The 13,183-nt window shown below is 39.1% G+C and overlaps 1 protein-coding gene across 2 annotated transcripts in view; it reads left to right on the forward strand.

Moving 5' to 3' along the window:
- ck (unconventional myosin-VIIa ck) overlaps positions 1 to 13,183 on the forward strand; it is a 61,994-nt gene that overhangs the window by 22,157 nt on the left and 26,654 nt on the right. For both annotated transcript variants that reach the window (XM_028178382.2, XM_089727115.1), the window contains exon 2: positions 1,126 to 1,174. In XM_028178382.2, coding sequence (XP_028034183.2) covers positions 1,157 to 1,174 — 18 coding nt within the window. In that variant the 5' untranslated portion in view covers positions 1,126 to 1,156. The remainder of the gene's footprint in view (positions 1 to 1,125; positions 1,175 to 13,183) is intronic.

Raw genomic sequence — 13,183 nt, forward strand, 5'->3', positions numbered from 1 at the left:
CGTCTTACTATGATATTCGGTTTTGCTCCAAAGTACTTGTCGAACTTATTCAGAACACAGTCGATATCGTCCTCACTTTCACCTTCGTTAAAAGTGAAGGTCGTATAAACCTCGTAACCGGCCGATCCTATGAGATTCACCAACAAACTAGCCTGAACTTCTTTAGGCTCTTTGCTCACTCCAGACGCTTTAAGAAATACTTCGAACAGCTTCCGCCATTGCCGCCACGCCTCGGAGCGTGCAGCCGGACCGCCATCGAGTGATAATTCTGCTGGAGGACGCGCGTGTTCCATATTTATGTTGGTTACTTCGATTTAACGTGTATTAAGGTTAAAAACGACACACCGCTGCCACCATGTAGTGAAACACACGCCAGTTGGTTTCATACTGATTTATTTTTAAAGACACCCTCACTACGTCATTATAAATATACTACAGTTATGTAGAACAACGATAAGATAACGCAGGTCAAGGGCAGGAAACTAATTATTTTTCCTAGTTGATATTTTAATTACCTGTTACGTTACTAGATTATTATGTTTGTTGCTTAGATGGGTGGACGAGCTCACCGCCCACCTGGTGTTAAGTGCTTACTGAAGTCCATAGACATCTACAACGTAAATGCGCCACCCAACTAGAGGTATAATTGATTCTAAGGTCTCAGTATAGTTACAACGGCTGCCCCACCCTTCAAACCGAAACGCGTTACTGCTTCACGGCAGAAATAGGTAGGGTGGTGGTACCTACCCGTGCCGACTCACAAGAGATCCTACCACCAGTGCAAGAGGTCCTACCACCAGATATTCAATAGTAGATATATATTGGACCGTTATATAATGTCTGTTAAAAATGTTGAGAACCAGAGATCGACAGTCAGCTTAACAACTTGATAGGATTTTATGCAATTGATTTTTTTTTAAAGATCAGTATCGAAGATCGCTTAGATATGATTCGCTTTTAGTCAGTTAATATTCACACATAATTTGTGATCATTTTATTATAATTTAAACGCGTAAAACAATTAAATAATACCAGAAATAGAGTAGAGAATCTTATGTCAACAAATTTCCGTTACTTTTTGTTATATTCGTAGTAATTAAGTAAATTATTGTTTTTTTTTTGCAGATCAGGCGGATAACCACATGCCGCCGCCATCATGGTGATCGTGACCAGGGTGAGATACGCACGAATTTATTTAATTTTTTTTTTTTACATGTGCTCTTAACGTCGATTGCCACCATCTCCCCTATCTGCCTTGAGAAGGAATCACGCGTGAAAACCGAGAGCTGTACAACTATCCTTCAACTAAACATTTTATTTTATTTTATGTTTGTTATTGCTTAGATGGGTGGACGAGCTCACAGCCCACCTGGTGTTAAATGGTTACTGGAGCCCATAGACATCTACAATGTAAATGCGCCATCCACCTTGAGATATAAGTTCTAAGGTATCAGTATAGTTACAACGGCTACCCTACCCTTCAAACCGAAACGCATTACTGCTTCACGGCAGAAATAGGCGGGGCGGTGGTACCTACCCGTGCGGACTCACAAGAGGTCCTACCACCAGTAATTACGCAAATTATAATTTTGCGGGTTTCATTTTTATTACACGATGTTATTCCTTCACCGTGGAAGTCAATCGTGAACATTTGTTGAGTACATATTGTGCATACAGCTCCTAGTGTTAGAGTTGAAGGCATCTAATGCAAGAGTTATGGATCTGATGGATCCGTAAGGACGTGTCTAGGGCGACGACGGTGACTTGCTCCTGCGTGATCAGGATTCGGGGGGCACCGGTGTTCGAATCCCGCAGGCGGGTACCAATTTTTCTAATGAAATACGTACTCAACAAATGTTCACGATTGACTTCCACGGTGAAGGAATAACATCGTGTAATAAAAATGAAACCCGCAAAATTATAATTTGCGTAATTACTGGTGGTAGGACCTCTTGTGAGTCCGCGCGGATAGGTACCACCGCCCTGCTTATTTCTGCCGTGAAGCAGTAATGCGTTTCGGTTTGAAGGGTGGGGTAGCCGTTGTAACTATACTGAGACTTTAGAACTTGTATCTCAAGGTGGGTGGCGCGTCTACGTTGTAGATGTCTATGGGCTCCAGTAACCACTTAACACCAGGTGGGCTGTGAGCTCGTCCACCCATCTAGGCAATAAAAAAAAAAAAAAAAAAAAAAAAGAGCAGACTTAGGGATCTCGTACTCGTCGAACTCGACAAAGAGGTCGACGTGCAGCCTAACCCATGCATCGGCCCGCTGAGTTTCTCGCCGGATCTTCTCAGTGGGTCGCGATTCCGATCCGGTAGTAGATTCATTCGCGAAGCAACTGCTCTTGAGTTGTTAGGTCTCCTTCGGAGGCGCTCGGGAAGTTGTTAGCAAATCCCACCCCTCCTGGCTGAGCCTTTGCTCGCCCACCTGTCCTGGTGAAGCTGGAAAGGCCTCCGGGCCACCAGTAATCTTTCAATCATAAAAAAAAAAAAAAACACCGGTGCATCGCTTCAACACGAAAGCACCGGACGTCTTATCCGTTAGGCCACGACGACCACCAAAAAATGTCGGGGAAAGGCTCTCCTCGTTGACATCGTCATTAGTGGCTGCGGTCTTAGTGGGCTTCATTGGGATGAAATGCGAGCACAAAACACAATGGATGCCGTTTTATCAGTAGTTTAATTCAGTTTATACAATATTTTGTTATTCAACGGTAATATTGTAGGAATACAACAGTTTAGACCGAGCAGCGAGTTCGGTGCACCAATCTCACTTTAACTATATCCAACGATCCAACTCGATACGTTTTTATGCTCACAAAATGTGTCAACCGACAACACAAGCCTTCCGAAAGTAAAGATGGCGCCTCGACCACGCTCGAAACAAACGCTCTGCGCTATAGGAAAACGTAACAAACTGAATAAAATAAAATTAGGAATTACAAAAGTAATTACAACGTAAAAATAATAATAATAAACATTATGCATCTAAACAAGAATAACTTGACTCATTGCTTCCTCTGACATATATAACAAAAAAAACTTCTTTCGCTATTTCGATGGAGTAACTTTAGTTGAAGTTCAATTAAAAACGTCAAACTATTGATGCTAATAACAAATAATACGCCTTTTAATTATAAAGATAAATGTCGCGTATTAAGCGAAATGTCGCTTAAACCAAATAGGCTTTCACCCCTCGATGTAATTTACCTATTAGATTTTCCCTTTTGTTTCGTTAATAATTACATTTAAGAAAAATATTTACAAAATAATTTTATTGATTATTTTATTGATATTAACAGAAATCTCCAAACGCTTGAAGGAGGTTACACATGATGCTAAGGCTGGCTGGTACTTTGCACAGAGAGTGAGTCTGGCTGTCCAACGAGGCAACGTAGCCAGTATCTTGGGGACTGTGCCTCCTTCAAGCGCGCTGGAAGATCTGTTCTACAGTGTATAAAAAAAAAAAAAAAAAATTATTGATGACACTAAAGTTAGTAAACATAACAGAAAATCGGATTACAAACAGGAGAGAAGACAGCACTGAAATGTTTTGATTTTGCTTGTTCATTTGTTTTGAATATTAATCTGTTGTCGAATTCTAATTAAATTACATTAGAAATGACACACCAGAAATAAAGCCAGAAATAAATAAATAAATGTTGAACAGAAAAAAAACTTTCTACTTGCGAAAAAAATTAAGATTACATCAAAATTAATTAGAAAGCAACTCCGTTATGATAAATCCGCCTTATCGAGAATGTAAATGTGCTATGTTATTTATAATTGCACATGACACAAACCGGATGCCGCTAAAGAAAGAAGAGCTTCCATCAGCTCCTTTGAAAACAAGCTCAAGGCTAGACCCGCGTAGTATTCAAATTGAATATTCATTTGTATACATTAACATTGAGTAAAAGACACATTTAGATTTAAAAATACTTGGAAAGTACTATTAACGATTCCTTCAAACTAGAATTCTCAGTTAATTTGACATAATTGAATATCCTTCGAATATAACTAGCTGAACCCGTCCGCTTCGCTGGGCATTTAAAATTAACATTATTTCTCACCCCCACCAAGATCTTCATCATTAACGCCCCCGCAACTGGTGTAGGGAGTCCAACATTCATATAAATGCTAGCCTATCTATTAAGTACATGTATTTTCTACACGGATACCAAGTTTCAAGTCAATCGGATGCATGGTTCAGTAGTTATAACGGAACATCCGTAAAAACCACTGCAGATTTATATATTAGTATAGATAAAATAGGATACAGACTTACTGAGAAATGTATTATTCTTTTTCCTTTCTTATTACTTTCGTAGGCTGACGAGCCGTATGGCAACCTGATGGTAAGTGGTCACTGTCGCTCATGGACGACAGCAATCTTAGTGGCACAGCCAAGTCGTTGCTTACCGCAGAGTACTCTTCGCAAACTTCGTTTGAAGTATGAAGCTGCTTTCATACTACGCTATAATATAATAGCATATAGTATATAGCAGGGGTGGGCAAATATTTTGATAGTTGGGCCACATTGCAGATGAAAATTTGACCTCGGGCCAAACAGTTTTTTTTTTTAATTTTATATTGTGAGACTATTATACATACTGTAATTGTTCAATTATCATAATTATATTTTCGATTAGGAATAAATATAAATATTGGCGTTGAAAAGAGCGGTTGTCCGGGAGAAAATGTTGGCTCCCACCGGCCCTGATAATATGTATTCAGTATTGCTTAATATTTTATCTAAACAATTTTACGCACCAATTTATGTTAGACAAAAACGAATATTTGTGTTTTTAATAATAATAATATATACAATGCTTCACGGGCCAGACAAAATTCTACCGCGGGCCGCCATTTGCCCAGACCTGGTATATAGATAGCTCTTAGCACAACAATATCGCGCATCCTACATTGTTATGGATACGTTCATACTGTACTATACCTAGTCAGGTCATAAATTCTGTCACATGTTTAATGTAAAATAATTGAAACAAGTTTATTCATTATGTAACCATTCATATACCAAAATGAACTTAACAAAACATAGATTCTTATGACACTAAAGTTTATTCAAAATGACCTCCGTGATTTTTAATACAGGCCTTCAATCTGCGCGGCCAGTCGTCTATCGCAGCACGAACGAGGTCCATGTCAATATCGGCGGCTGCCTTAATCAAGGATGTCTTGAGTGACTCCAAATTGGGATGAGGCTTTGAGCACGCCTTTTCCTCCAAGTGTTGCCATATCTTGTTATCTAACGGATTCAAATCTGGACTGGAGGAGGGCCAGTCTTCGTGCCGGATAAGGTCGATTTCACGCGCCGCCAGCCAGTCTTGTGTGCTCTTCGCTCTATGAGCTGGCGCCGAATCTTGTTGGAATACCCAGTGCCTGTTATTGAACATGGTATGAGAAACAGGTTCCACGAGGTTCGTCAGGACTGTATTTTGATACACAACTGCATTCGTTTTTACACCTTTCTCACAAAAATGTACCTCTGTTAAGCCCCAATAAGAAACTCCTAACCATACCATGAGCGAGGATGGAAAATGACCTCGTTGGACACGCGGAATACGGTTGTTCGCTTCTTCACTACTGTGTGCGTACACCTTATCATTTTGTTTGTTGTAGCTCTCTTCTACGGTAAAAATTTTTTCATCCGAAAAAAGAATTTCCCGATATTTTTTTCCCGCGTACCGCTTCAACAAAGCGCGGCATCTCTTCAGTCTCAGGTCCATTAGACGAGCATTCAAACGATGTCCTGTTTTTCTTCGATATGTCCGAAGCCCGAAGTCTTCATTTAACACCCTTTTCACCGTGGTTCTGCTTAACCCCATCTGAAGGGCCAACAGTTTCTGCTTACGTTTGGGATTTCTTTGAATTCGCGCCTTCACAGCTTTTATCACTGCTGGAGTCCTAACAGACCGAGGGCGACCACTTCTTGACCTGTCATCTACACTAGAGTCTTCATTGTATCGTTTGATGGTACGATAAACGAATCTTTTGGTTATATTCAAAATTTTCAGTATGTTAAAAATTTGAATTGGCGCGTAACCGCAACGATGCAACGCAATAACTGCAACACGGTCTTCTTTAAGCGTCCACTCCATATTTAACAATGAGTAAAATTCTAAAAGTATACATTTTTATTTTCATGAACAATTCGAAAATTCGAATTCAATAAACTTTTTTGTGGCCAGCATTCTAAAAGAAAAGTTTTTACTGTGTGACAATACTTATGACCTGACTAGTTATATTATTGGCTAAGTATACGCTGCTATACTATATTGCACTATAGCATAGCGTAGTCTGACAGTCGGAAGAAGTCATTGCGCTCGGAAAACACCGTGGAAAGTCATTCCAGAGCCGAATGGAACGTGGTAAAAAAAGCGGCTTCAGATATTATCGATCGATGAATTCTGCTCCGGTGTTGCGGTGAGGTGATAAATGAGATTCGTAGGCAGCGGCTTGGCTCTGCCCCTGGCATTGCTGAAGTCCATGGGCGACGGTAACCACTCACCATCAGGTGGGCTGTATGCTCGTCTGCCTACAAGGGCAATAAAAAAAAAAGATGGAGAAGATGGATCATCTTGTCGAAAAATACCTTTTCTTAACACTGGGGAATCCGTTTACGGATATCCGGTCAAGGGGGGGTATCAAACCGTGTTACGTCGAAAAATATCCATCGCTCAGATTTTTTACATTCTTCTTTCTTTGTACAGTCCATAATATTATGGAATTCGCTTCCCAAAGAAATCAGGATGATTAGCAATCGCTTTACTTTTAAACTCAAAGCTCGCGAACACATCCACAAAAAACTGGAAGAATCATCTCCAAACTAGTTTATTTCATTTTTCAATTATTATTATTATATTATATATATTTACTTTTAGCCATTCTTAACTATAATACTAAATTGTGTATTTTCATGTGTATTTATATATTATTACTTTACATGTATATTATTGTGTGTAATTATGTGTATGTATGTATTTTACTATTTTATTTATAGGTATATTGAATTGTAGTATGTGTATTCTATAATACTGAGATGTTATTTTAAGGAAGATTTTTGTTTTGAGTTTGTTCTTTTTTTTTTTTTTTGTTGTTGTTGTGTTTGTTATTCTTTTGTCAATGCACCTACCATGCATTATCTCTGCACCACCCTATGGTCGACTGGAAGAGAATGCCCATGGCATTAAGTCCGCCTGTGTACAAGTTTTGTTTTGTGCATAAAGTATAAATAAATAAAAATACCTCAAAGCGCTTTCAAACGTTTTTTCTACATTATTTGTCCTAGATGAGTGCACGAGATCACAGTCTACCCCCCTGCGATCATAGTTTAGATTTTATTTTCCTAGTTCCTATGTCCTAGCATAATCTGGAACGTGAAACTGCGAGATACGTACTATTGATTAGGAGTGAAGCGGAGACTATATTCAATTAAAATATGTAGAAACATATTATACAACAGTTATATACCGTATTATTTGTTCCCGCAGTGAGCATTGATAAAATACACTTAATATTTGCAGTGAGCGCATAACGCGCGTCACTGTGACCGTCAAATGTGATGATCAGAGGCTTCAATGCTCTCGATAAAATCTATACACATAGTTACGCTTGAAAGTAAATTTTGTTTGTTAATTTGTTCCACTCTCACCGTTTCTCACGTTATAGGTAGCGCCTAAATACATCTCATAGCATTGTATATATTTTTTAATTCTCTTAAATTTAATTATTTTTAATAATAACTAATCAATTAAAAACAAAAATTGTAGTTAATGTGAAATTTTATTACCTTTTTTTATTGCTTAGATGGGCGTATGAGTTTGCAGCGAATCTGGTGTTAAATGATTCCCGGAGCCCATCAATAAAGTAAATGTCGCCACTTACATTGAGACCTGAGTCCTAAATCCCAGTTTTATAGCGCAATGGCTGCTCCACCCTTCATACCAAAACGCATTATGCTTCACAGCAGAAATAGGCAGGTTCACAAGACCGGATCCCCCTCACATGTCGGTCTGGGGACCGGCGAGGGGGGCGTAAGAAGACGACGTGCAAGCTGCTCTGCACGCGTTTTACGCAAGAGCATCCGGGTGATGGAAGGCCGGCTATCCTCGACCCACGCTGATTCTGGCACAGCGGGGTATTCCGTAGGGTAACCCACTAACCGGCGCCATCTAGGCGGACTTCGGACAGTCTGCCGACCGAGAGGGCTGGTGGTCGTGGCGCCGACGACCGCCAGTCCGGCGTCCCGAGGGGGAGGGTGATGGGAGAGATGTGCTCCGCACTAAACGCTTCACTTTCCCCCCTTTGCCTTGTCATGAGTTCTGTCTCATGCGTGGTTTAGACGTTGGTTGTTGAGCGACAGGAGGTTTTAGTCAGTACGACTCTGACATACCCCGCCCAGTATCCCCAGGAAAGGGCGGAAGTCCGGCGATTTCCTCCTGACCAAAAAAAAAGGCTCACAAGACCATCAGTAATTAGGCAAATTATATTTTTTTCGGATTTGATTTTCAATACACAACGTTGTTCATTTGCCGTGGAAGACATTAGTGAATATTTCATAAATACATATTTACGATTAGAAAAATTAGTAATTACTAAATATAATATATAACTAAGGGAATCAAAGGAATTAAAACTTGACGGATCTTGGTTGGTAGTTTTTTTTTTTTGTGACTGCATTCGAAATAACATATACATATGTATATCTAACAATAAAACAAGTTTTATAGTTTAATCTTGTTTTATTATTTTAATTTTATTAAATCCAACATTAGAAATAATTTATTTATAGATTTCGTGGCCAGTGATGACTAGTGATGACTGAGGTGCTTGCTATTCGTCGACATTTAAATATTGTGTTAACTACCGTCTGCTTTTCTATAAAGTTATTTATTGAAATATGCGGTTTTTGCACTGTTATGGGAATTTGCTTTGAATTCGTTTTAAAAAAGGAAACTTTTAGGATACGAACTATTTTTTTGATTTACACAATAATAGATGATAACTCTCAGAGCAATCCCGGTAGCCGCACCGGTACTCTAAGACAGTTCACTCTCTACTACCTGTTCCCCGGTCTCCTCTGAAGTTTCTACCTCGGACCGTCTAGTCAGCGGTTCGAGGATATCAGCATTTTAGGGTTCAGTACAGATATATAACAGCACACAAATAGATCGAAAACTATCTTAAGCTCTGCATGTTTGATATCTTCACACAAAGAGGAAGACTTTTTGAAATATGGGATTTTTAAACGTGAAATGAAGTCGTGAAGGTAACTTTAATTATCAATTTTATGTATTTCGAATTTGTTCTAAATTTTCTATAAAAATCTTTCGAAACAGCAGTTTGTAGCGTGTAAACTAGCTACCGGTTCCAAAGGGGTCAATTGCACCAAACATACATAAGTTTTCTGTATTACGAAAAGCAAAACAGTTACTACTATTTTCAATTGCAAAACGTATCCCAATTTTGTTTGTAGTTCTAATGGCTCTGAAGTAAACGAATAAATGTTTTTTTTTAATTGACCGCTGAGAAAATACGTATAATTTCTTCTGAACTAGCATAATTTGAAGAAAATGAATACGGTGTCTTTTTAAATTATGTTCGTCCGGTTTTCATTATTTCTTTAACAAAGGACCACGTAAAATAGGCTCTTAGACATTTTCTAACGTCATCTTTTGTTTTATCTTAACGTGTAGCTACGAGGTTCCTGCGTCTAAGGGGCGTGCCGGGTATTGAACAGTCCGCAATGTTAGGAGCGGACCGCGGGCCCAAGCCAATGGATGGAATCTAGGGCCCTATTCACTAAACGACTAACTTGCACTCTCGTCCAAGCATCCGATCTCCTCCGAGGTCAGAATCGGGAAAGTAATGCGGTTACCGTCGTCAAACTACAACCAGACAGCAGAGCTCATCTCAAGGACTCGTCAGTGTATGGAGCATTCGACCCGAATCGAAGACTGCAATGCCGGCCATTTCGGCTTTTTTTTTCGTTTTTCGCCCAGACGATGCGGATAGTGTCTCGGAATATCTCGCTGGACTACGACCAGAATAGCCCTAGACGATTTTTCTTAGGTATAAGCTTGTCTAGAATTATGCGAAATTAGGTCTAGTGGCAAAGAGTCACAATTACTGTATAAAAGTGTCAATTGTGGAAAAGTTAAAACGCACATTCGGCTTAATACATCAGTGTTGGAGCTCCCATGACAGAGGCAGTACTGTCCAGCTTGTGCTTGCATTAATAAATAAAAGTAAATTTTCGCCGAAAGCCTACTTATTTCCCAAAGCGGTACATTTCTCGAGTCGGCGGGTTCCGATCATTGCGTTTGGCAACACATTCCATCAGCCACAGAATCCGACTCAGGGGTCGTTCACCTCGCTGACCACACACACACACACACCATGTGAATGTGAGACGTTTCAATTAAAACTATCATCATTGTTGGTAATTGAATGGCTATGGCATTGTCTTTTTTTCTTGAATATAATTAAGTTTCTATAGCCATGTGTGAATCTTTTAATAATGGGATTTATGGTAGTAACTCTATGATTGTTGAATGCGTAATCATACTTTACAAATATTTAAAGAATTTTTAAACTTATTTCTTAATGTGATGATACTCAAGATTTGTAAAAGCCACACATTATATAACAGAAATGTAACAAAATTAGAGGCTTGCCAAAACAAATTTATTGTTATCTGAGAAATCCTGATCTAAGCTGAAATTGTGGAAGAGTTATTGTTCTGATTTAACCGCTGTATCCAATATTTAATAATTCCCTTATTTTTTTTAATTCAATACAAGTGGTAGGAACTATAATATACTCGTATATGTAGAGGATGTCCTGTATACATAAAATATGTAATATAACTCTTTGTCGCTTTCGACGAGAACGGTGCTTTGGAGTGCCGAGAGTGGATCGGGAGGATCTATTAATAAATTTAGATGAAAATAATGGCACTGGTGAAATATTTCAATTTCCTAGGAAATAGTAAAACTACGTATTGATCAAACTACTGTTATTACTGGTGGTAGGACCTCTTGTGAGTCCTAACGGGTAGGTACCACCCTGCCTATTTCTGGGGTGAAGCAGTAATGCGTTTCGGTTTGAAGGGTGGGGCAGCCGTTATAACTATACTTGAGACCTTAGAACTTATATCTCAAGGTGGGTGGCGCATTTACGTCGTAGATGTCTATTGGTTCCAGTAACCACTTAACACCAGGTGGGCTGTGAGTTCCTCCACCCACCTAAGCAATAAAAAAAAGTAATTTGGATTGCTTAGTATGTATTTATGAATAAACTAGGTTTTGCCCGCGACTTCGTCCGCGTGGAATAGTTACTTTAGGATAACGCTAAATTTTGCCCACGACTTCATTTACGTAGAAGGTGAAAATATTTTTGAATAATAGAATATTAAGGAGCTATTTAAGCTACGAAAATCACGCTTTTTAACCGACTTCAAAAGAGAAGGTTATCAATTTGACCACAATTTTTATCTATGCATGTTCACCGATTTCTCGAGAATGCTTGAACCGATTCTTATAATTTCTTTTTGTTTTTTTTTTCTTCGAAAGGGTAGACTTCCCGAATGGTTCTGTAATCATCAGGATCAGGATCTGATGATGGGATCCTGGAGAAATCGAGAAAAGTCCACAATTTTCAAAGCATAATATTTTGAAGTGATTTGGGTGTTTCTTGTTATTCTTCTTATTCTGTGCCACCGCTGTACTAGTAATGAATAGCGTATTTATATGGATAAGGATTACTATAATCTTTATAAAAACATCTTCACAAATAATGCTTCTTTTAGAACAAATTTGGTTTACTTTTACTTTTAAAGGGGAACAATTCTATCATATATTATTTTAGCGAAACTTTAACAGTTTCTGCAGCGCACCCAGTGAAAGGTCTCAAAAGGAAGAAAAAAAAACGATTTTGAAACATTATTTATAGTGCCCGCTCGTATTGCTCTTAGTGTGATGCTATATTGTAAATGGGCTATCTAACGCTGAAATAATTTTTCAATTCGAACCAGTAGTTAATGAGATTAGCGCGTTCAACCAAACAAACAAACTCTTCAGCTTTATAATATGAAGATAGATTAATAAATAAGAAGTGATCTAAATCAGTTCAGGCGCCAACGGCTGTAGGCGGATTTTTAGGATGAAACCGGGTACTGTAATTGACTAATTTGGATTGAACTAGTTTCGTAACTTAATTGGTGATCCGTTTTATTTTCAATACAGTACAGCCCACGCCTGCCTCTAAAGCCATTGGAAAAACCAATTATTATGAAATGGCGAATGTCTATTTCAATTGATGTGCTAATAAATTATTTGTTGCATTTTTTAGTGAAGTATGTAACGTAACTTGCTTGATTTCATTCAAATGCTTCGAGAATACACTATGATTCCTCTTAACCCACAGACACAGCCCACTGAGTTTCTCGCTGGATCTTCTCAGTGGGTCGCGTTTCCGAACCGGTGGTAGATTCTGCGAAGCACGGCTCTTTCTAGGGCCAGTGTTAGCGACACTCCCGATTTAAACCCCATGAGCACACCTAAACCTCAAGGAGAAGCTGCAATAGCCTGTCAATGCTATCTGCATAGGTAGGAAAAAAAATGATTCCCGAAGGTCGCCGTGATGAATTTTACGCATACGAATTTTACGCCGTGATGAATTTTTTTAAGCAATATCCGCAATCAAGCGATGCTGTTCTTAAAGTCCCGCAGGTACCAATTTTTCAAATGAATTAAGTACGTACGTGCTCACGATTGGCTTCCAAGTGCAATATAACACGAAAATAACAAAAAGAAAATCTCCAGCTCCGGCAGTCAATCGCGTTTCAAATTTTTCTGATTCGGTTTTTTTCTACAAAAATCGTGTTGTAAATCTAAGCATCGGTACTATTTGAATGATTTCTAGTAATTATGTGAATGTGTGAATAAACGTAAGACTTGTTGTGACTCCCGGTCATCGTTCTCGTCGAACCCGTCGCTTGCGACGAAGGGCTCGACGAGTAAATTAACCCTCAGATACAACCCACTGAGTTTCTCGCCGGATTTTCTCAGTGGGTCGCGTTTCCGATCCGATGGTAGATTCTGCGAAGCACGGCTCTTGCTAGGGTTCGTGTTAGCAAACGTCGTCAGGTTTGAGCCC

The sequence above is a fragment of the Bombyx mandarina genome, chromosome 04, assembly GCF_030267445.1.
Source record: "Bombyx mandarina strain Sakado chromosome 04, ASM3026744v2".
In the NCBI taxonomy this organism is placed as follows: domain Eukaryota; kingdom Metazoa; phylum Arthropoda; class Insecta; order Lepidoptera; family Bombycidae; genus Bombyx; species Bombyx mandarina.